General features: G+C 38.2%; 5 protein-coding genes across 9 annotated transcripts; 4 read left to right on the top strand and 1 right to left on the bottom strand.

Annotated features, from left to right (window-relative positions):
- Positions 1 to 1,078: 1,078 nt before the first annotated feature.
- Positions 1,079 to 1,783, bottom strand: LOC148728010 (chromobox protein homolog 3-like). Its single transcript, XM_088724461.1, has 2 exons — positions 1,482 to 1,783; positions 1,079 to 1,362 (listed from the first exon to the last, which is right to left on the bottom strand). Exons 1-2 carry the CDS (start codon positions 1,638 to 1,640, stop codon positions 1,222 to 1,224), a joined length of 300 nt encoding a protein of 99 aa, XP_088580587.1. The 5' UTR covers positions 1,641 to 1,783; the 3' UTR covers positions 1,079 to 1,221.
- A 1,634-nt stretch (positions 1,784 to 3,417) lies between these two features.
- On the top strand, positions 3,418 to 6,815 carry LOC148728009 (uncharacterized). Its single transcript, XM_088724438.1, has one exon. It carries the CDS (start codon positions 4,869 to 4,871, stop codon positions 5,826 to 5,828), a length of 960 nt encoding a protein of 319 aa, XP_088580564.1. The 5' UTR covers positions 3,418 to 4,868; the 3' UTR covers positions 5,829 to 6,815.
- A 1,371-nt stretch (positions 6,816 to 8,186) lies between these two features.
- Positions 8,187 to 12,657, top strand: LOC148728008 (RNA polymerase II-associated protein 1-like). 4 transcript variants are annotated; one of them, XM_088724447.1, is made up of 8 exons: positions 8,187 to 8,558; positions 9,750 to 10,050; positions 10,194 to 10,265; positions 10,340 to 10,449; positions 10,846 to 11,048; positions 11,454 to 11,573; positions 12,010 to 12,084; positions 12,186 to 12,250. In XM_088724447.1, exons 1-5 carry the CDS (start codon positions 8,356 to 8,358, stop codon positions 10,970 to 10,972), a joined length of 813 nt encoding a protein of 270 aa, XP_088580573.1. In that variant the 5' UTR covers positions 8,187 to 8,355; the 3' UTR covers positions 10,973 to 11,048; positions 11,454 to 11,573; positions 12,010 to 12,084; positions 12,186 to 12,250. The 4 variants fall into 4 exon arrangements, with proteins under 4 accessions (XP_088580573.1, XP_088580572.1, XP_088580574.1 ...); XM_088724446.1 differs by lacking the exons at positions 11,454 to 11,573; positions 12,010 to 12,084; positions 12,186 to 12,250 and adding exons at positions 11,147 to 11,207; positions 11,353 to 11,415; XM_088724448.1 differs by lacking the exons at positions 8,187 to 8,558; positions 9,750 to 10,050; positions 10,194 to 10,265; positions 10,340 to 10,449; positions 11,454 to 11,573 and adding exons at positions 11,353 to 11,415; positions 12,462 to 12,657 and having other exon boundaries at positions 10,873 to 11,048; positions 12,186 to 12,334.
- A 1,405-nt stretch (positions 12,658 to 14,062) lies between these two features.
- Positions 14,063 to 18,110, top strand: LOC148728007 (RNA polymerase II-associated protein 1-like). Of its 2 annotated transcripts, XM_088724445.1 has the most exons (7): positions 14,063 to 14,251; positions 14,735 to 14,867; positions 15,611 to 15,776; positions 16,176 to 16,270; positions 16,683 to 16,761; positions 17,044 to 17,106; positions 17,846 to 18,110. In XM_088724445.1, the coding sequence occupies exons 1-7, from the start codon at positions 14,137 to 14,139 to the stop codon at positions 18,008 to 18,010; spliced, it is 816 nt and encodes a 271-aa protein (XP_088580571.1). In that variant the 5' UTR covers positions 14,063 to 14,136; the 3' UTR covers positions 18,011 to 18,110. The 2 variants fall into 2 exon arrangements, 1 of the variants encoding a protein (XP_088580571.1); XR_015988462.1 differs by having other exon boundaries at positions 16,683 to 17,106; positions 17,846 to 17,931.
- A 1,080-nt stretch (positions 18,111 to 19,190) lies between these two features.
- Positions 19,191 to 22,383, top strand: LOC148728006 (uncharacterized). The gene is made up of 2 exons (XM_088724431.1): positions 19,191 to 19,282; positions 19,806 to 22,383. Exon 2 carries the CDS (start codon positions 19,834 to 19,836, stop codon positions 21,127 to 21,129), a length of 1,296 nt encoding a protein of 431 aa, XP_088580557.1. The 5' UTR covers positions 19,191 to 19,282; positions 19,806 to 19,833; the 3' UTR covers positions 21,130 to 22,383.
- Positions 22,384 to 23,541: the final 1,158 nt, after the last annotated feature.

The following is a 23,541-nucleotide window of genomic DNA, read 5'->3' as shown; positions in this document are numbered from 1 at the left end:
GATATGCACTGAATACAGATTGGAAGCTCTGAAGCACAGAGAGCGACAGCACTGTAAATACACAAAAAGAGCCAAGGAATACTGGGATGAACTTATAAAAACAAAATGCGGAATCAGCTACTTAAAGAATATAACTCAATTAGCAGTCTCCCCTACTAAAGAAGTATCTAAAAGAGCTAAAATATCTAAAGAAAAGCAACAGAAACCCAAACAAAAGGGAAAGAAATAAAATACTTTAATTTTGCACATACAATTTTTACATTTGCATTCAATGTTCAAAGTACACATACTGTGGTAGGTGAAAGGTATGTATACAAAGATAAATGTTTATGTACAAAGCGATGTGTCTTACACAGATTTGACTGTGGACTTACACAGATTGATGTACAAAGCCAACAAAGTTAAAATTTACAGAGTTGAATGTACACTTAAAAAGATGTAGGTACACTTATAAAGATGTATGCACACTTACAAAGTTTACAGGTATGTATTTAATTACAATGACTATGTTACAATTTACAGAGTTGAATGTTCACTTACAGAGATGTATGCACACTGAATGAATGAATGAACACTTGTGACAAAGTTGTACACACTTATAAAGATGAATGCACATTTGCAGTTGAATGTACCTACCATTTAAACTTGGCATATACATCTTAAACCTTGTATAACACATTTTCCACTGACTCAGACTTAAATAGCCCTGCATGCAAAAGTCATATAATTTTTTTATTTGATATGAAAGGAGCATATCAGGAGAATATTTTTATTAATTTGAAATCGTGTGTATGATTACAGACCAAATTGCACTCCGCTTATTGTTAATTTTATTACCATTAACAATTTTGCTAAAGTAGCCCTTCATGATTCAATCATTTAGAGCTACTTTGGTAAAACTAAAAGAAATATTCTCCTGATATGCTCTTTGTAACAAAGCAGGAATCCCACCTGTACCCATTTCATACTTCTTTGGAGACCAAGAAATGAACGTTTTAACCCTCAAAGGGTAAAAAACCTTCATTCCTTGGCCATGAGAGTCCACCCAGGAATCCCACCCAAGAGGAAAATAAACAGGATTAAAATCATCTTTCTCAAAAAATGTCCATCCCTCCCTCGTCACTCCCTTACCAGGAAACAAGAAACGATAAACATCCCCCCGAAAAAACAACCTTACAGGCAAACGTGACCGCGACTTCAAGTGCCGTTCGACGGCCACCCTTAAAGAACATTTTCTTGAAAAATTGCCACGTCCGGGGTTGACCTGTTAAATAACTCCACACATCGAGGTAAGATACCCTCCTCTGGCTGCCAGGAGGCTTCGTTGGGCGAGTAGTCCTTCCATTGCACCAAATATTCTACCTAATTAAATGAAAGGTAAAAAAAGCCCGTGCTGATTTCAGGTAAACACTGAATTTAGTAAAAAAATATATCAACCAAGCGAGCACGTTCGAAAACAGGCACTAGAACCAAACACTTACCGTTCCTTTTCTTTCCCGTCTTTCAACGAGCCTTCCAACCATCCAATAAGATGATCTTCTGCTCACAATATTTTTTGGCTGGCCGAAGTCGGCATCCGCGGATGAAATCGAATGTAACACCGAGAAGTAGCCTTTCAACGGTCTATCGCGCGACGCCATTTTGGTTTCACAACGGCTTTCCCCTTTAAGAGATGGGCCAATCACATGCTAGCTTTATTGACAGGCTAACATGTGTGCTGGCGCGTAACAGAAATAAGCACCACCCACTTTGGTTCGGAATTTCTGGCTATGGATGTACTTGAATGGAGGGTTGGACAGGTGAAGGTACCCCTGAGAAGTCATCATCAGAGTCAAGAGAAGAGTTGTTGCAAGGGGAGTGTACTAAGTCTGGTTCATGTAACTGCGAGAAGTTGGTGATGATTGGTTAGTTACATTGGGTGATTCTGTATGGTTTGTTTTTGGAAAAAATGTTGTTAAAAGTAGTTTCTATGAATGTTCTCATTAGCTGTTAGCCGAGCCAAGTCCTAAGTCTGGTGAGTCTGTAGTGTCTTGATCGATTGGGTTCGTGAGTTTTATTGTTACTTGGATCTTTCCGAGTCGCTTGGAGTACTTCTTATATAAAACTAATCAATTGGAAATCTTGTCCTATTCCAACAATTCTTTGTTCATTGTTAGCAAGTACAAAGGATTGCAAACTCCTGTCCTTTCCCAACAGTTATAATTATTACTGAATCATTACTGAAAAAACGAGGCAACATTAAAGAAAAACTAAGCATGTTTATTCCCCCAGTGTTTTGTTGCAAAGGTGCGGACGCTTTCTGCTACCATACAAGACGTAATTCGCTCTGTTCCCGCGGTAACCGCCGGTCAGCGCTAAGGGTGTATTTTCGCTGTAACTTCTCTTTTCTTTAATTCTTGTGGAACTATAAGGTACGTACTCTAATTCACTCTACCTAAGCGTAATGCTAGTAGTCCTGGCGTGGGTAGTCGAACCAAATGGAGCGGATAATCAATCAAGCACAGTTGGACTCAATTCATTGACTGAGTTGGATTTCGTTCGCTCACAGTTCGATTAATTAAAAGCTGCAAACTGTTTTCGTGCATGAGAGTTTGTCACATAGTAGATCAAAGCTTGAAATTGCCAATTTTTACACGTTTAGAGGACTAGGATCAATTATTTTAAGCCAAGTTAGAACTTGCATCTTCGGTTGTATGACTAACACTCTACCTGAAGGGGTATAACTGAGAGCGATCTTCGCAGTAAGTTCGAATATATGACTTTCATATATTCACAAACGTTGGCTCTACATGAATGTCGCTTAAACGAATGTGTTCATCTTCAAAGAGTAACTGGATGGAAGATCTTCGATAAGAATCATTTCTATCTAATATATTTTTTTAGTGTTTAGGTTATTGATGAATAGTTAACAACTATTCACCAAAGTGGAGGTGGTTAGTGGTGGATATTTACCGAGCCGCGAAGCGGCGAGGTAAATCCACTGCTAACCACCGACGCTGAGGTGAATAGTTGTTTTAGTATATACTAAAACAGTGAGATAATATACACCAACGTCGTTAATTTGAGTGATTTCTTCGTTTGTCACGGATGCAAACCGGGACGCCATTTTTTCCCGAGTTGCTCGGAGGTAAATATCAAAGGATGTTCGGAGTTTGATTAGCCAATCAGAGCGCGCCTTCAACGCTATCCACTGTTTTAGTGTATAGTAATCCTTTTTACTGTTGTGGGCTTGGTGGCCAAGCCTTTGAACAGGAGTGAGGCTAAGGGTGACCTTGTTATGATAGTGATGTTGCTGCTTTTCAAATGCAAATTTCTTTGTTATCTTGCTAACTAGATACAGGTCTCTATCACAACAGGGTCACCCTTAGCCTCACTCCTGTTCAAAGGCTTGGCCACCAAGCCCAGAACTGTAAAAAGGACTATTAATCTGTGTTGATGTTGTAGTTCTTGGAAAAATATCTCACATGTTTGCCACTTACCCTTTTTTGGGTCTTGATTGAATAAGTGATGACCACTCTCATCTTGAGGCTAAAATTTATAGTGGGTCCCCTATACTTTTTACGTGGAGGATGACTGAGAAATTATTTTTTCTTGTGAATCGTGATTTGATTTCTTTTATTCATGAATTGTGATTAAAGATGATAATATCTTTTCATGTTCACATGAAAAATTTTTTTTGTGTAAACATGACCCATGAATAAAGAGCTGAGTTTAATGTGATTCATTAATCATTTTGTTTTGTGCAATGAATTTCCAACTATTTTATTGTTTTGAAAATGTATGCATTGTTCTCAAATGGCTCTGGTAGGTTTTGATCAGCGTTTTGACTATACATAGACTTCATATGGATTGATAAAAGTTATAAAACAGACCACAAGTGGTTCTTGAACAAATAAGACATCATCTCCCCTCTGGTCAACACTACTAACTATTAAAAGTAAAGTATTTAATCAACGCGATTGTCTTGAATTTTGCACAAATATGAAAGACTTTTAAATAGTATTCGTGGTGCATGAGAAAGCTAAATATTTTTACATTACTGAGTTTTAAAAACGAGTATAGGAGACCCTCTCTATTGTAGCAAAAACGAAGATATGAAAGCCTCTTTATTTTCTTTGTATAACAAGATCTTGTTATGGTTTCATTCTGAAAATATCGAAATCCAATTTTAATTTTTAAACTTCTGACAAAATGTGCAATACTTAATAATACAGTCCAAGGTGTAATTGACAATGATGTCAAGCTTGATTAAATCAGCTATTAAAATTTTGTTATCTTTTGACTTGTGGTTTAATTTGATTCCTGTGGAACTATAAGGTATGTAATCTTATTCACCCTACTGTAGCTCCGTACTAGTTGTCCTGGCGTAGGCAATTGAACCAAATTGAAAGGATAATTAATTAATCGAACACAATTACACTCAATTCACTTTATTTCGTAAAATCATGGTTCGATTAAATTAAAAGCTGCAAATTGTTTTTGAATGCAAGAGTTTGTTACATAAGTGGATCAAAGGTTGAATTTGCAAGTTTTGCATGTTTAAAAACCGGAATAAACTATTTTAAGCCAAATTGGAACTTTTATCTTCGGTTTTGTTCCCTATACTTTCCGTGAATGAGTGGAAAATATTGCGCAAACACATTTCTATCTTTTGTCAAATTAACATGGCAATTTTGAAAAGAGAGTTCAACGGGAGAAAATAAGGGGAATAAAAGAAATATGTTTTGATCCCCAAAACTTAATACCGTCCAAGGTTTGAATAAAAAATTGATATCAACCAGTAGCAATTGAAATGTCTTTATCTATGTTACCTGACTATGTTCAATTTCTTGTCTTGAAGTTTGTGAGAAAAGGCAAGTAGAGTGAAAATGAGGCAGAGCAAAAGAAGGAATGGACTCAGATGTGCCAATACTGAAAACTGCTTTCACTCAAAAACAAATCAGACAACACATTTTGGAACTCCCAGAGATGAAAGGCCCTACAAATGTACACAATGTGAGAAGAGCTTCAAAAATCAAAGAGGGTTAAAGCAACACAACAGGGTTCATAGTGATGAGAAACCTTATCAATGTACACAGTGTGAGAAGAGCTTCAAGCATCAGTGCGTGTTACATCAACACACTAGGGTTCACAGTGGTGAGAAACCTTACAAATGTACTCATTGTGACAAAACATTTCATCATTCAACAAATTTGCGGAGACACCTCAGAGTTCACAGTGGTGAGAAACCTTACAAATGTATGCAGTGTGAGAAAACATTTAATCATCCATCAAATTTCCAAAGACACCTCAGAGTTCACAGTGGTGAGAAACCTTACAAATGTACTCATTGCGACAAGACATTTAATCAATCAGGAACTTTGCAAAGACACCTCAGAGTTCACAGTTGTGAGAAACCATATAAATGTACTCACTGTGACAGAACATTTAATAATGCAGGAAATTTGCAAACACACCTCAGAGTTCACAGTGGTGAGAAACCTTACAAATGTGCTCAGTGTGACAAAACATTTAATCGAGCAGGAAATTTGCAAAGACACCTCAGAGTTCACAGTGGTGAGAAACCTTACAAATGTACTCATTGTGATAAATGCTATACTACAAAGTCAAACCTGACACTGCATAACAGATCATACCATGGAAATTGGCCTCACAAGTGCAGCTATTGCAGCAAAGGGTTTGAGGATCGGAGGAGCTTAAAGAAGCACAAGTGTAGACAACTATCTTTAGATAGAGAGAAATTCACTTGTTGGATGTGTGGTGAATTTTGTCATAATTGTTGTGGCATACTTCACCACATGTATGAACATGGTATGAAAAAAGAGTAAACTGTTGTTTAGGCTATTATTTTGGGGCACACGGGTTAATTAAGCTTGTGGTCTCTTCTGGTAAGTCCAACACTTGGATAATGTGTTTGGAACAATGTGGTGGTTTCTTTTTGCACAGAGACATAGAGAATTTAGAACTGATATTAATGAATTTATATGGCCACACTGACACGCGATATTTCTATATGAGTGTTAAAAATTATTTCACAAAAGAGCAAATATAAGGTGGCTTAAGTACCAATTTCCTTGCACAAGGAGCAGGCCACATGTGAGAGAAACACAGAAAGGAAGCGTGAGATTTAAAAGACAAAAATTCCAAACAAATATGGTGGCACAAGGCTTTCAGTCTATGCAACTTCTCTGTTATTTTGTAAGGTGTTTGCCTACCAGAGTGAATTTGATGTATTCAACAGCCAATTCTCTATAGGAGACAGAAACCAAGAGAAAGAAGACAATTCTCAGTGACATAAATGTTGCTCCGCATCTGAATGGAAAATCCAATTGATACAAAATCTCATTCATTTAAGCCTCAGTAGGTGGTCAGTAGGTAGCATGAAAAATATTTTCACACAAACAATATGGTTGAAATGTTCAAATTGATGTGAGAAAACTTAAGTTTAATCTTTAATCCTTATCACTTTTGGAATAACGAACCCACGACTAATGGGGTTGATTTACTTAAATGACCATTTCCTTGTTACAGTTACAATTTTGTAATCATTTTCTTTTTGCAGTTGCAAGTTTAATTCTTGTTGCTTTTGGAACAATCAACCCAGGACTAATGGGTTTGATTTTCTTGAATAACCATTGTCTTGTTACAGATACAATAATTATCGGGGGTAGTTACTTTGTTTTGTTATTGATTAATTTTTGTATGTTAGTGAGGAATTCCCTCTGTAGGGAGGCAATTGAAAATGTTTAGGGTTTGGTTTGGATGCATGAAAACAAATAAATAAGTTAGTTGAATAAAGTTATTACATGGTTTGACTATTTTGCAGTTAGCAATAGGAAAGTAGACAATTATATAATCATGATTTGTAAGTTAATTTATTACAATAACAAAGGAGGCTCTGTAACTGTCGTTAAGTTACATATTAAGTTTTAGTTAGACATTATTGCGACCTCATGCGTTGTGGGCTGATGTGCTGTCGCTAATAGGAGAGTCGATGTGAGTTTTGTGCGATAGAGTTATCTGCGATAAAGTTATCACCGATAAAGTTATCTGCGATCATTTGCGACTTCTGGTTAATGAGGCGTACAGAGAGGATAATCGGTAAGTGTATTTTTCTCTCACCTTGTTTTCGTTTATTATTTGAGCGATTATTGTTAGGGTTTATGGGCTCGACCTTTGTGTTGTTATGTAATAATTATTTTTTTAGTTTAGCTCCTTGTAAAGTCGCTTAGACTAGGTTTTCTTGTTTGTGTTTTAGTTTGACGTGTTTGATATCAGATTAAATCGTATTGGAATCAAAGTTATATGGGTGTGGTGTCAGATTTAGTACCTCGATGTCCTCTATGCAATAAACGCCTACAATTACAGGCTCATTATGACCATTATGGGTTATAGCAGTAAAGGAGTTTGAGTTGAAAAAATCAAGGGATGGGAAATAGTGAAGGGGAAATTACAGATACTTCAGTTATTGCTAAAAGATGACATACTTGACTGAAGGGTTGGACCGGGGAAAGTACTGCTGAGAAGCCATCATCAGAGTCACGTGAAGAGCTGTCACAAGAGGAATGGTGTGAAGCCTGGTTTATGTAACCTGTTTGGTCAGTTTCTCTGTGATGTTATTGGCTATAGGACTCGACTGCCTTAAGTTGGTCCTGATTGGTTAGTTACATTAGGTGGTTCTGTATGGCTCATTCATGGACTAAATGTGAAAAGTCATTTGTGTGAATTATGTGATTAGTTGTCAAGCAGAGCTTAGTCCTGAATCTAATAAGTCTGTAGTGTCCTGATGGATTGGGTTTGTGAGAGTTATTTTCATTTGGATGCTTCCTCCACTATTTAAGAGATGAATTAGGATTCATCTCTTAAATAGTGGAGTCAGGGCACAAGCCAGTGAATCCATCTTGCCAAAGCTTATTGAGACTTCAGAAGTGTGAAGAGACCAGAAGTATTTTTACTTCCTATGGATGGGATACAGTGTTACCCTTTTGCATTTGGTCAGGCCTCTCTGTTAATTCAGTAGACTGGACCAAAGCACTGTGATGGTTAATTGTATTGCTAAAAAATAGACCTGAGTTCGCCCTGAACTCTGAGCTTTTGACTGGAAGGTCAGTGGATGAACCATTAGGCATTCCATTACACTGGCAAAATTCATGGAAGCACCTAAATAAGCAACCTTGAGTTTTCAGCAATTTTCTCAAATCAACGTGCACCTGGAGAGGCATCTGTGGCTCAAATTGATTATAAGGTTTCATGTGTCTAGCTATTAATTGAATTATGTTCTTAAAAAAAAAAAAGAAAACCCAGCTAGCAAACAAAATTAAGTAACAAAAAGCAAGTAATAAGTGTAATTTCTATATGTATTGTCTGTTGAATGTTCTAACCCTTTTTTTTCCTTGGCAGATTTCAAAGTACAATTTATCTGATCGACTGATGCGCTACACTGCCCTGAGCCCCAGGAATATGCAAATGAAACTGCAAGAGGCGTATTTTTTATACACTGAAAGTTTAAGAACATGGAGAGTCTGTATATTGTATGGCTTGGGCTGTGACGCTGTTAGGTGAGCTACAAACCTTCAATTTTCTCCAGAGATATTAGGATTGTTAAGCAAAGCAGGACAGGTGAAACAACAACAGCTAAAAACGGTCTTGATTCATGATAAAATGAAAATAATTATGTTCGTCGCACAGGATGGCAATAGCGAAGAATAACCAATGCAGACATTCATAAACCGTCAAACTCAAGAGTTACCAGCACCTAATTTCTTCCTAAAGTAATAATTAAGACGAACAAAGGCTGATAGTGTCTAAAGAAACTGTTTGGGGCTGCGTCGGTGGGATAACGAAATAATTTGAATATATCAACAAAGTTGAAATGCGTATGATGCACGATCCTCGCAGTAGATAGCGCTATTTCTGCAATAGCGAAAATCAGACCTGAAAAAAATCAGGCCTGTACGGGACTCGAACCACTGACCTCTGCGATACTAGTGCAGCGCTCTGATTTTCGCTATTGCAGAAATAGCGCTATCTACTGTGAGGATCGTGCATCATACGTATCTAATACCGCAGTTCAAAATATATGAACTTCATATATTCATTGTATCTCAAAGTTGAAATGGTAAATTGGCCACCGTCACGATTATAAAAGCTGACGTTTCGAGCGTTAGCTCTTCGTCGTTAGCCCTTCGCTCGAAACGTCAGCATTTTTAATCGTAACGGTGGCCATTTTACCATTTCAGCTTTGTTGTTATATTCATAATAATTAAGACCACGAGAATAGAGGAAATGGTCACTAATCTAAGGAGCTTTGATTGTTGAACAAATTCTCTTTCTAGTACCAAAGAAAATGTTAAGAGAAGAGTGTAGAGAAGGTGGATACTGGTATTATCGATGTTAGGGTGTTAGAGTAAAGCACTCCGTTCTGTTTGCTTGGCCTTTTGCCATGTGAGATTTTCGCATTGAACCTGTGAGATTTTCGCATTGAACCTTTGACGTCAGTTCCTTTGAGTCCCGCGATCAACTTCCGGAACATGGTCAAATAATGGCAGACGCGAAATCGCGAATTTAACGGCCCAAAAAAAGATACTTCTGGTGCTCGGACTGGATTGAAATTTGCCAGAATAGGTGAAGGACACACGCTGAACCCGAAATTGAAAAAAATGATGTACGAAAATTCGATCTCAGGGGCACTTTAATATACCAAGGGGATGACGAGTTAGTGTGCTTCTATCTTCTCTTTTCTTTTGTAGAGAGATGTATTCAACTTTTATTGAACACCTGCACTCAATTCAATCTCTCTCCATTTGGATGACAACACCAGAGGAGAGATCAGAACTCAACTGTGCAGCTGCCATATTTGGTATTATAGAAGCAGCCATCCATGCTGCTGCTGACCAGCAAGAACCTGCAGAACGTCGTGGGATGGATTCTGTACCACCTCTGCCAATTAACTGGGGTCATATTACAGGATTTCTACCTCTGATTGGTGGATGTGTAGCTAAGTGGGTTAAAGAGATTCTGGGTTGTGATCACAGTCTTCAAGATCTTCAGGTACGACGTTTTATAGTTTTCTAGGTATTACATTTTTTACGACAAGAGATAAGGCTAAAATTTGTCAGTTAGGTATTTCATATCTAGTCAGATAATGTTAAATTTTTCACTTATTGAGTTTTGTGTAATTCTCTGTTTTTCAGTATGAAAACCTCTGTCTCCTCTCTGGAGCTTTTGCTGGTTTGGCTGCTTTTTACTCTGAACTTCACGACCAGGTTACATTCTTTTTGTGTTTTCCAAACTGTGTCTCATGCTGCTTGAGTGAACTAATAAATGTGCTCTATCACAGGTATCCCACTCTCCCGTGGAGACTCTACAGCAGTTAGAACAGTTAGCCAGCACTGTGCTCCATCCATTGATAGAGCATCATGTCGTGGATTGGTGTTTTACACAAATCAGGTAACTACAGTTTTGTGAATTACGGTGAGATACACCTTTGAAAACTTTGTATTAGATTTGTCATAAAGAGTCATTAGTCAGAGCACTTTTTCATCAAGTGTCGTAAAACCAAAACCACTATACCGGTATTCGAGACCTTCAAAAGCCATTGAGAACTTAAAGTAAAAACAACCAAACTGCCTAAAGCACGCGAAAAGGCGGGCGACCAAGGCGCGATTGGTTTTTCTTTGGCTTCTGATTGGTTAAGAAAGTGGCGCGAGTTCCCTGGACCAATCACAGAGTAAAGTAAAGAAAAACCAATTGAAAGCAATCCTGGATAACTTTCGCCCAATGAAAAAAATGTTGTATAAGGCTGTTATTAGTGATTTTTAGTCTCTTAGTTTCCTTAATTTTAAGTTCCAGATCAGCTTATAACAAGACCAGACGATCAAAGCTTTGTAGAAAAGCTATTCCCAGTCTTCCAGACCTTGGTTCAATAGAACTGGTGAATCGTGGTACAGAACTGGCCGAGTCACAGACCTGAACTGATTGCTTTCACTTCATGTACAATTGAACTCATGTATCATGTCACAAAGTTGCACAGAGGAATCACCCACAAGGTACGTTGTGCATTCTCACGTTATGCTTTTGGTTACAAAACAATAACTATTTGGTCATCATGTTTCATAGACTAGTTGAACAACCTTTCTCTCCACAGCCCATTTTCGGATTACATTTGGCCTCTTTTTTGAAGTGAATCCTGTTGTTCATCTTTTCAGGTGATTATAAGGTTTCATTCACGTGCAAATCAAACTCATTTTCATACGAATGGTTCAGCACCAGGCCTCGTTTTGAAAAAGAGACCAATGGCTTATTCTGTCACATGTCTTTCTTATGTATTTAATTGTTTTGTTTCACTATTAGTTCTCTGCTGTTCTTTCGAATAAAGCGGTCTTGGAGTATTTGAAACTTGTCGTTGAATCCCAGGTTTGTACGCAGTTTTTTTTTTTTATTTTATACGACAGAAGAAAGCTTCAAACCGTTGGTGCTCAAAATGGAGTGGAGTGCACGTTCTCGATTCATTCCAGTGTAATGACTGTTTTTTAAGTAGATTGCCTTGGCCCCAATGATTGTATTTGTCACCAGTAAGTATACACGTCATAACACAGGTAGTGGTCTTAGTATAGTTTCCATGACTTGTCTGATCTGAACTTATCATATGATCCATACGCTTCTGCGCACGCTTTTATGGAAAAACATGAGGCAAAAGTCTCCGTGCGCGATGGCGTGAGTAGGGCTGGAAAAAGCGGTACGGTCCTGCGAGCTGCGAGCTAGGAGAAGAAAGGAAGAGTAAAGAAGAATGATGGTCTCAAGATAAAGTGGTTATTGTCTGAGGTAGTGCGGAGCGGACTGGAAAATATTCGGCTCTCGGTCATGACACACGGACTTTGCCGCGACCAATACCTACGTAATGACCTCTAGCCAGATATTTTCGCGTCCGGCTCTTCCATTCAGTCATTAAGTTCATATTTAAGCATGGAAACATTTTTATCTTCGCTTTCACTCTGTACTTCTCGACAGGATGTTTCGTTGTCCTTCTTTGTTCGTCAAGAGCATCATTTGCAGTATTTCCTGCTGAAACTTGCCAGTAACTTGGTGAGAAAAAAAAATCATTATTGAAGGTTTTTTCCCTTTCTTTTCTGTGTGTAAGTGCATGTACCTTTCTAAACACTGCTTGCTCTTTTTCTGCTTTGTAGATTGAACCGCTAGAATCAGATGAGCGTTCAAGTAATGATTCCCTACGGCATGAGGCTGCGCTATCGCTTTTTTCCAAGATCTTCCCAGGAGATGAGTTTTTTGCACTAGATCTACTTTCGACGATTTTGTTCAATTCGAAGTTTTTCGGGTGAGTTGGCCGTTTTTTGTTTTGTTAAGGATGATCCATGGTGACAAAACTAACAAGAATTTTTATAACGTAATCCTAGTATTCATGAAGTTGGAAGATTTCATTGACTTTGATATTTTCATTTCAGCAACGTGAAAAGACCACCATTTATGTGTGTTGCCAAAGGCCTCTCAGAAATGACACTGGCCACCCCTCCAGTTCCAAGTACATGTGATACTTCAGCTACAAGTAGAGGAGAACTTATAGCCGAGGCTCATAAAAACTTACCTGGTATAAGGTCGACTTTCGTGAGCGCCTTTGACGGCATGAATTAGCCCTTGAACACTTCTAGGTATGAAATCAGACTTCTGTCTTAAGCGCTTCACTTCTTAAGACCGGAACTGTAACTTTTGTGACTATCATACATTTTTTTAAAAGTTAGATTAAAGAAATTGGTGTTGTATCAAGAGAACTCCGTCTAGCTGATAGGCCCAGCTATTCTCATAGCTTGTTTGTTTTATAATATAGTTAAATTGTTGGGAGAAATTGCATGTTAATTACTTCTAGGCGTTTGAAGTTACGCGAGGATATTATCTCAATTTTTTCTTTTTGTTACGTCTAACAACCACATTCACCTTAAAGAGGAATATCAAATAAGAATCTGGTAAGATAGAATAACACAAAGTAGGCAGTGAACAGCTCTGAAGGACCAAGAATGGCCACGAATAAAGAAGATGCAAACAGGCTTGGGAATTGCAGCCAAATAATTTAAGCGGCGTAGGCCAACCGTTTTTTTTTTTTTTTGCCAGATGTGTGCCTTAAATATTAGGCGTGTCCTAGATCATGTAAGCATAGATTTTGAGAAACATTGAAACATTCTCGCGCAGCTTTTGCATTTAAAAGAGGAATCAGTTAATGTGTACTTTATTCATTCTCATTTCTGGACCCCTCTCAGGTCAATGGCCCTTCGTCAGGTGCGTAACATTGAGTCATTTCTGGTGCCCTTCTGCGTAGGTGCTCTTCAACCCGCTGATTGGATGTTCCTTCCCATAGTGGATCTGTACAACCTGGCAACAAGTGTGTGAGTATTCATCAACGTTCGCAATTCTGTTTTATACTGAATTGTAACTTTCGGCTCTTTAGGGAAATGTGAAGATGCAAAAGTTTCAACAAATGGCGATATCACGAGCTCATTATGTGGTGATGTGAGCTGTTTGCGCTCCTCTCCGCCTTTTAACGATACATATTCTTGGCTAAGTGTCCGTTGTGTGCAATACGCTCTGAATTTTGCTGAGCTATATATGCTTTCAAATTCTGTGTAGAATTGCGCGCCATCTTTTCAGCCGAATTAAGACGGAAATCAATTTTAACTCAAACACTCGCATTTTCCCGCCCGCACCACGTATGCAATTCGTGGGGGAGAAGAGGGAAGGGTGGATAATGTGTTGTTCGTGAGTTTGCATCGCCGCCATTTCTATAGATTTAGTTTTACGATACTCTGGATTGAAATAACGAGTATGGTTCTAACCAAACGAAGCCGAAATACCTCAGAATGTAATACACAGTTGATAGATTAATTTTGTAGTACTTGAACCATCAATACTTGTTGGGCAGATGTATAGGAACCGTTTTATTTTATGCAAACCGAAGACCAAAACCATGAAATGGTTCCATTTAAGACTCGGATGACATTCCTTCTGTGAATTGAATTGTTTGTCGATTTATTCTGTCAGTGAAATGAGGGGCGAGAGCATCGGTACCATCTCAGGCTCTGCAGTTTCCATAGTAACCAATACACTTCAACTGATTCTCTTGCTTGAGGAATGGCGGCCCTCCTGTTTACGTCACGTTACCATGGCATCAAGAATAGCCGATGTTTAAGTGTCACGATGTTTAAGTGTCACGCAAGTCACATCGGTCACGCCTACTCTGAACAAAGTAAGCTGAATTTTTTTGAACAGAGAAATGTTTGAAGTAAATTTGTTGAGTGCCGAATGGATTTTCCTTAAGCTGTAAGTTCATGTTTTAACGGTTGAGGACTTTTGGTGGACTGCACACGCAATGCGAAAATTGCAGCAGCCTTTATTCGATTGCTTTTTAGAGTTTTAGTGGTTGACAGCTGATAGGAGGAAATAGAGGACTGGAAGAGTGTATGCATGGGTTAGTCAACAGGTTTGAAAGACGCTATTTTCGGCTAAAAATGAGAAGGCGCACAAACGATAATTATTTGCCGCAGCAAAACGAGATGGCTTAAAATCAGCAGTTTCCTTGTGTGAGATGAATTGTAATTTTGGCAACCATACGCGAAATAGAAATTGTCAAGTTCCAAGAACTTTTGTAGACTTCCCTCATTTACTGTTTCAACTTTATTCAGTGTTGTGTCTGTAGGCAATTTACCGTCATCCTTTTTTACTTTCATAGGAAAGGATCTTTTTCTGAACAGTGGCGTTCACAACTATTTATCATCTCTTTTGAAGATTTACACAAGCCCCTCACGTCTCCTTCACCTTCATTTCAATTCTGCAATTCCCGGACTTACATCCTTCTACGACCTGTAAGTAGTTGAGTGCTATCAGTATTTCTGCTTCTGTTTCTCATGACATAAAGTTTATTTCCCATTTTGAGGGGTGAGACCAACATTCTTTGACAAGAACTAGCATCCATTCTGGAGGAATAAAAATACTTTTACCACTCTGGAGACCGAGATAAGTCCCTGCAATGATTGGCCTAAAGGGTCCGCGAAAACTTTAAAAAAATCATTTTAAACACTGATAGTCAAAATAAGGCATTGTGGGATCGCAACAGTTTGATCCTGGTCAGCGGTCTAGCCATTTTGGAGGGCATGTAGTTTGTTTGCGGCCCGAGTAACATCATTTGCGCCCGAGCGAAGTGAGGGTGCAAATGATGTTACGAGGGACACAAATAAATTATATGCCCCACCAAAGTCATGGAATTATCATTATTGTCAATACTCAAGGTAAAATCGTACAAATTCATGTAATAAAATATATATTGGAGCGCTAAATGCCATTTACAGTCCGGAATTTGCTGTTTGGCCCGCGAAAAGGAGCGTTTTAGAGAGGGAAGTTTGTCATTTGGCAGCATGTAGTGGTAATATTGGTTGTTTCGCTCTGACAAATCAGCTTTGCCAAATTCTAATCTCCATATTTCTCCACGAAAGATAAAATATAAAGAAGAACGAAATCCAGTGTTCTAACATAACTTTTTATTATTATCAACTCTCCAATTAAATTTTGACAAAAAGTAAACTCACGATTTTGACCTTGTCTCCTGCAGGTACGCATCCCTTCTGTCCCAGTACTCCGCGGTCTCCTTTGGAGATCCTCTGTTTGGTTCTTTTGTTATTTTACCTTTGGCTCAGAAGCACGACATGAAATTCAAAACAGCTGTTTGGGATGAACACATAGGGGTCTTGCGAGCTCTGTCTATACCCTTAGACCAGGTAAACTAAATAAAATGGTTGCTGTAAAATCTACAGAAGGTTTCATCTTTTTCTTGCTTTAAAATAGCCAACTTTTTCCTCCCCTAATGTCTTGTTCTCTTCTATATTCTCAACCACTAATGCATAGAACTTCCGCCGTTCATCCTCAAGATCCCTACTCAAGGCAATAAAATTTACAAAACGCAACTATTTTATAGCTTGCCGCTTTTGCGAAGTATTTTGACTCTTACTTACACTTTTCAGTTATTGCTGGACATTTCTCCACTTTTTCGTACAGAAATCCGGTTTTCTACCAAACCTTGGGAAGAGGGTTGAAGTAACCATTTTGTATAAGATTGCCATATGACTTTAAATGTACAATTCGATGGCAAGTGCGATATTATTCTCTGTTTCCTTTAGCTACCCATCCCTGTGGAGGAATACCTGTATCCAGTTGAACAAAACCAATCAGTACTGGCGCTCTATTTACGAGCTCTTGCCACCCAAACAGTCAGGTAAGTCCGACAAATACGCTTTGCTCTTGTCCATAAATACATGTTGATCGAGCAGTTTTTGAATTGAGCGTCGAAAGTTATTCGGGAATGCTTTGGTTTTTACTTTATTTCCCTCTGTGATCGGTCCACGAACAATGTCCCTTTATTACTCTAAGGGATTTAAGGAATATTGTCTTGAAATAGACGCCGCCCTTTAATTAGCTTGTGAACAGGCCTCTAATTTTTACTGTTGTCTCCCGCACAAGCATTAATTTCTTCGCCAACGGGAAAATATTAGGCCATAAGCAATGCGAGCCAGCGAGAGGTCAGCAAAGCCCGCCAATGTTCTCCCCACCCCTCTGAAATATTTCCGATGGCGGAGAAACGCACGTTGCATTTTCCATGTCATCCTAATTTTTTTTTTTTTTTTCAGGTCGCAGTGGTCCCCTTTCTTTTACATTGTAGCTGTTCATCACGTTAATTCTTTTGTTTTCCAAAGAGTCGACCCTGAGGTGAGTATGAACTGTTTTATGATAGTGTTATACAGCCTCGCTGGTCGCTTGATTTCGTTTGCGAAAGGGAGACTACTTGCAATTGCGTGTATTTCGACTTACCCCACGGGATCGTCAAAATATTTTACGACTTGTTCAAATAGTCAACAATACTCGACACTAAAACGTCTATTAACAATCGAGAAAGTAATATTAAGAATCACTTGTACAGGCCACACATCCAGTAACGTTCCCGTTGTCATGCAAAGTTTTCTTTTTTCATAATCTTTTATTTTATCCTAGGATTCACATGAATTGAAAAAGAAGGTAAATTTTTTGAAGCAAGTTCTCGCAGTGAATAATGAGGTAACTGTTTTACTTGGTTTATTGCATGCTCATTTTTTTCTGTTGTTTCGTGGTTAGCAATTCCATCCGTCAGTCATTCAATCCGCCAGTGAGTAGGTTGGTCAGTCATCTCTATCGTGCTGCTGTTTGCCTATCAGTCTGATCATCTTTTTGTTAGTCTATCTAGATGTCTATCTTTCCCCGTACCTGAGTCTGAGTATCTGTATGTCTATCTCCCCGTATGATCGTGAGCCTTTTTGTCTGCCTGACTGTATGTCTGTTCTTCTGTTTGACTGTTTGTCTGTCTTTTGCCTTGTTTGAGTATCTGCTTGCGTGTCTGTATGTTTAGCTTTCTATCTGTCTGCATTTTTGTCTATCTCTCTTTCTTTCTGCCTGACTATATGTCTGTTCTTCTGTTTGACTGTTTGTCTGTCTTTTGCCTTGTCTGAGTATCTGTTTGCGTGTCTGTATGTTTAGCTTTCTATCTGCCTGCATTTTCGTCTATCTCTCTATCTTTATGCCTGACTGTATACCCGTTCTCCTGTTTGACTATCTGTCTGTCTATCTGTCTGTCTGTCGGTTGTCCTGTTCGTCGTTTGTCTGTCTTCGTTTGTCTATTTCTCTGTCTGTGTGTCTGTTTCTCTGTCTGTTTATCATTCTGCGAATAAAGGATCTGTTTGTGACCTGTGACCTTTTGAAATTGGTGTTCCCTCTCCCTTCGTTCTAGGTTAATTTGTTTTTCTATGTTCGATTGCTTCAGAGTGTTCGACATGATTTTCTACACTATTACAAACCAGCTTCCTCCAGTTCCTTGGAGCTTTTTGAAAAGTTCGCTAATCTTCCAGCTGCCCGACAACTCCTACTGAGGAATCGCGACGACCTCGAAGAATGCCGCAAAATGTTCCAGAAAATGGCCTCTGCGTAAAGAATAATGGAATCATTCTGCTATTTAAAGTTGTGGAAATGCATAGATCAATGATAATTATTTCTTTCAAAATAAAAATAGCAACGGACAGAGAACCAAATGTAGTACTGTTTATCTTCGTTTTCTTTGTTCACTTTAGTCCACTATTACCTTTTCCAGACAGGTAGGCATCTGTCTTTTCTTCACCGTCGGATCAAAATGTGGCCGAGATAAAAATATCAGAACTTACAGTCCATCAAATGTTTTTGCTCGCGCGCGATTGTTCTAAGTGCAGCACATGACTGAAAAAAACCAGGAGCCCATCACATAGGCTCTTGATAAAACTAGGGAATATCGGATGATATACCCCAAGTGATACGCCCTAATATTCAAACCTTACGTCCGCTTCCATATAAGCCCCGCTTTTAAATTTGATTCAAGACAAGACCGGTTTGCTGTTGTTACAGGAGAATGGACATGTTTGTTTGTTCATAATTCGAACCAGAGAACAATGATCAGAAAAAATCCCAAGCAACAAAACATCTTTCTCGCTCGCTGCAAAAACATCTGAAGGATACTGAACTCAATAACCTCCATTTGGTGCAACAATATGCTGGTAAATTCATACTAGTAGCTCATACTTTTTGTCTAGCGTCACCGTCTCGGAAAACTGTTCGCATCTCGGTAAAGACGATATCCGCGGACAAATATCCGAGCGTATTTCCCGCCAATTGGAAGCTATCGTCTTAGTATCTTCGCGCCTAACGAAAGAATCTGTTTAGTTACAGTACCGTACAGAGACCGCGTCTCAAATCGAATTCTGTTAGAAATGGTTTCATTTTCTTCTATTAGCTGTTTATCAACTCAAAGCCAAGAAAATCGATGTTTTCGCAAGTGCACATGTCGGGTTGATGATGAAAATTCATTTCTGAAACGTGATTAGGTGAGCAAGGGTCATTGTGACTTCATTTCTGCCGCGTCGCTTTGGGTACTTCCCCTTTAAAACAAATAACTGCACGGAAATCTCATCGCATTTCAACAAGTGTTTGCTCATTGTTAGCAAGGATTAACGATCACCAAATTTTCCACCTTCTCCTTATATAGCTTTAATGAAATCTGACAAAGAGAAGGCAACAATCGTTTTTTGCAGTGGCGGGAACACTTTGTGCCGTCATACAAGACGTAATTTGCTCCGTTCCCGTTCTAACCTGGTAAATCCGTCATATTCATGGGTGTAGTTCAATTTTGTTATCTTTTGACTTGTGGTTTATTTGATTCCTGTGGAACTATAAGGTATGTAATCTTATTCACCCTACTCTAGCTCCGTACTAGTTGTCCTGGCGTAGGCAATTCAACCAAATTGAATGGATAATTAAATAATCGAACACAATGCACTCAATTTACTTTATTTCGTTAAATCATGGTTCGATTGAATTAAAAGCTGCAAATTGTTTTTGAACACAAGAGTTTGTTACATAACTGGATCAAAGGTTGAATTTGCAAGTTTTGCATGTTTACAAAACCAGATTAAACTATTTTAAGCCAAAATGGAACTTTTATCTTCGGTTTTGTTCACTATACTTTCCGTGAATGAGTGGAAAATATTGCGCAAACACATTTCTATCTTTTGTCAAAATAACATGCCAATTTTGAAAAGAGAGTTCAACGAGAGAAAATAAGGGAAATAAAAGAAATATATTTTGATCCCCAAAACTTAATCCCGTCCAAGGTTTGAATAAAAAACTGATGTCAACTAGTAACAATTGAAATGTCTTTATCTATGTTACCTGACTATGTTCAATTTCTTGTCTTGAAGTTTGTGAGAAAAGGCAAGTAGAGTGAAAATGAGACAGAGCAAAAGAAGGAATGTACTCAGATGTGCCAACACTGAAAACTGCTTTCACTCAAAAACAAATCAGACAACACATTTTGGAACTCCCAGAGATGAAAGGCCTTACAAATGTACACAATGTGACAAGAGCTTCAAAAATCAAAGAGGGTTAAAGCAACGCAACAGGGTTCATAGTGATGAGAAACCTTATCAATGTACACAGTGTGAGAAGAGCTTCAAGCATCAACGTGTGTTACATCAACACAGTAGGGTTCATAGTGGTGAGAAAACCTACAAATGTATGCAATGTGAGAAAACATTTAATCATTCATCATGTTTGCGAAGACACCTCAGAGTTCACAGTGGTGAGAAACCTTACAAATGTACTCATTGTGACAAAACATTTAATCAAGCAGGAAATTTGAAAATACACCTCAGAGTTCACAGTGGTGAGAAACCTTACAAATGTACTCATTGTGACAAAACATTTAATCATGCAGCACATTTGAAAATACACCTCAGAGTTCACAGTGGTGAGAAACCTTACAAATGTACTCATTGTGACAAAACATTTAATCGAGCAGGAAATTTGCAAAGACACCTCATAGTTCACAGTGGTGAGAAACCTTACAAATGTACTCATTGTGACAAAACATTTAATCGAGCAGAAGATTTGAAAATACACCTCAGAGTTCACAGTGGTGAGAAACCTTACAAATGTACTCATTGTGACAAAACATTTAATCAAGCAGGACATTTGAAAATACACCTCAGAGTTCACAGTGGTGAGAAACCTTACAAATGTACTCATTGTGACAAAACATTTAATCGAGCAGGAAATTTGCAAAGACACCTCAGAGTTCACAGGGGTGAGAAACCTTACAAATGTACTCATTGTCACAAAACATTTAATGAATCAACAAATTTGAAAATACACCTCAGAGTTCACAGTGGTGAGAAACCTTACAAATGTACTCATTGTGACAAAACATTTAATCAAGCAGGAACTTTGAAACTACACCTCAGAGTTCACAGTGGTGAGAAACCTTACAAATGTACTCATTGTGACAAATACTTTACTTCAAAGTCAAACCTGACAGTGCATAACAGATCATACCATGGGAATTGGCCTTACAAGTGCAGCTATTGTAGCAAAGGGTTTGAGGATCAGAGGAGCTTAAAGACACACAGGTGTAGACAACTATCTTTAGACAGAGAGAAATTCACGTGTTGGATGTGTGGTGAATTTTGTCACAATTGTTGTGGCATACTTCACCATATGTATGAACATGGTATGAAAAAACAGTAAACTGATATTTTTTTAATCATTCTGGAGCAAAAGTGTTATTCAGGGTTGATATCTCTTCCGGTTAAGTCCAGCCCTTGGATAACCTTGATAATGTGTGCTGAAAAATCTGGTGCTTTACTCTTAGTTTTGGAACTGAGAAGTAAATAATCATGTTGCATTTGAGTTTGTTCTTATTTTATTACCGTAACTGTACTTAGATTAAAGCATTTTTAGTAGTAATACTATAATTTAGCATATATTTGATGTTCATGTTTTCTTCAACTGCTTAGTTTAGTCACTGTTGAATAGTTAACCATAGACAATATTACCAAGGTGTGGAATTTTACCATGTACTGAGTGACTGCATATTTTGCCTAAATTCATTTCTCTTTTTAGTGATGATTGTAAATTCACTCAGTGTTTGCATGCTACTCTTTTAGGTCTTGCTGAATTTCTAAATTCAAAACTTGCTTGTATCTGTTTAAACTACCAACTCTATTATCACCTCAAACTAGTATTATTTGTTTTTCTTTTTTTGGTATAAACAAATCAGATCATGTTTCTGTAGGATCAGTCGATATGTTGGTCAAGAGTCGGTGGATACTCCACCAGTAGGTCGGTCAACACTCAATCAACAATTGGTCAATAGTCAGCTGATACTTAGGTTTACACTCCATTAATATTCAGTTGATACTTGGTCGATACTCAGTTAAGACTGAGTTGATAGTCGGTCAATGTAACCGTGGAGATTATCAACATCAAAATTGATTTGCGAAAGATGAAGTCGAGTTTAACCCGAAGTCCTGTAATTGCCTACAGAATAACCAGACCAGGGCTACTGGGTTTTGATTTAGTGGTACTTAAAAAAGAATTGTGTTGTTACAGTTGCCATCAAGGTAAAGTATCCATACTATGGTGGTTATTTGTGTTTTTTCATTGTTGAATTAATTTAGTTAAGTGAGGAATACCTTCCGCAGGGGTGGATTTGAAAATGTTCAGTTTCTTGTTTTAAGATAAATGACATGGGACTTCAAGCTCTGTGTAAGTGAATAATATTGTAAAGCTGTGCATGGGAGTTTATAGACTATGAGCAGTCCTCCTTTTCAGCTAAATCTGTTATGTGAATAAAAGAAAAATCAATGAAAAAAAAAGTGATGTTGGTGCACTGAGGGGAATTCTTGGAGTGATGCCAATGTACCCTGGTAGCTCCACAAGGGAGGTGCTTGAGGGCTCTGTAACTCTGTAAATAATAAAGCAAATAAACTTCAACCTCTATATAGTGTTGTTTGTGTTACTTTCGTTTTATTCTTTGATAGCAATTTTAGGCCAATTGGTTGAGTTTTAGCTGAGCTCGACTCATCACTGTAATGCCTGCACTAAGAAGAATTAGAATGGGATGAGAACTCTGCTAATGCTCAATGAAATGGCTTGAAAATCATTACCAAAGAACAAAAATAACGCAAACAACAGTATCTGAAAGCTAAAGTTTATTTGCTTAAAGTCACAACAACCCAGTTTGGGGTAACTGCATCTTTATAAGACCATACACGATGCTTCACAGAACAGGAGGGGTAAATAGAAGTGAGAGAAAAAAAAATTCACAGTATAACATTGATTCCTCACTGATCGTGAAGGGAATACTTACTAAAATTGCACCAGTTTGCTTATACTTACCGGGTGTGGCATGGAATTTCCACTGCGGTATTTATTTGTCATATACAAGTCCATCACTCATTTATTATTTACGGAGTTACAGAGATGTGTCGAAAACGAAGACCTAACACCTAAGACCCACTGGTCTAGAACGAAGACCCACTGGTCTAAAACAAAGACCCACTGGTCTAAAACGAAGACCCACGGGTCTAAAACGAAAACCCACTGGTCTAAAACGAAGACCCATTGTTTTAAAAACCATTTTTTTTCAAGGAAAGGCTATACACTAAGCTTAAATGCTCTCATTTCTGTGGTGCATAACTCAAATTGTTATCTCAGCGTGCGACTGACTTGACAATTACGTTATCTCAGTTGGTACAACACATGTCAAATTGTGTAATGCAATTAAATTCTAAGAATATAGAAATATACGTTTTAGTGACGATTTTGGTATATTTTGTCGTCACAAATATTCAGTTTTTCAAATGCATATTGAGCAAATTACGATGAGGCAACTTCATTACTTTGCTACACTGTCTGTATCACATGAAGGCATAAAGGTCAACTGTGCATGAATGGCTAATTTATTCACCACAGGCTACAAGGATGATCTCACACCACTAGTGGCCAAAAAAGCAAAACTACTGCTAGTGGCTAAAATGGCAAAAGTGCAACTAGTGGCTAAAATGGCAAAACGGTCATCTGTGGCCAAAATGGCAAAATTGCCACCAGTGGGTAAAATGGCAAAACTGCCAGTAGTGGCCAAAATGGCAAAAACTG

The sequence above is a fragment of the Stylophora pistillata genome, chromosome 6, assembly GCF_964205215.1.
Source record: "Stylophora pistillata chromosome 6, jaStyPist1.2, whole genome shotgun sequence".
In the NCBI taxonomy this organism is placed as follows: domain Eukaryota; kingdom Metazoa; phylum Cnidaria; class Anthozoa; order Scleractinia; family Pocilloporidae; genus Stylophora; species Stylophora pistillata.
The sequence above is the reverse complement of the archived record's forward strand: the minus strand, read 5'-3'. Positions and strand labels throughout refer to the sequence as shown.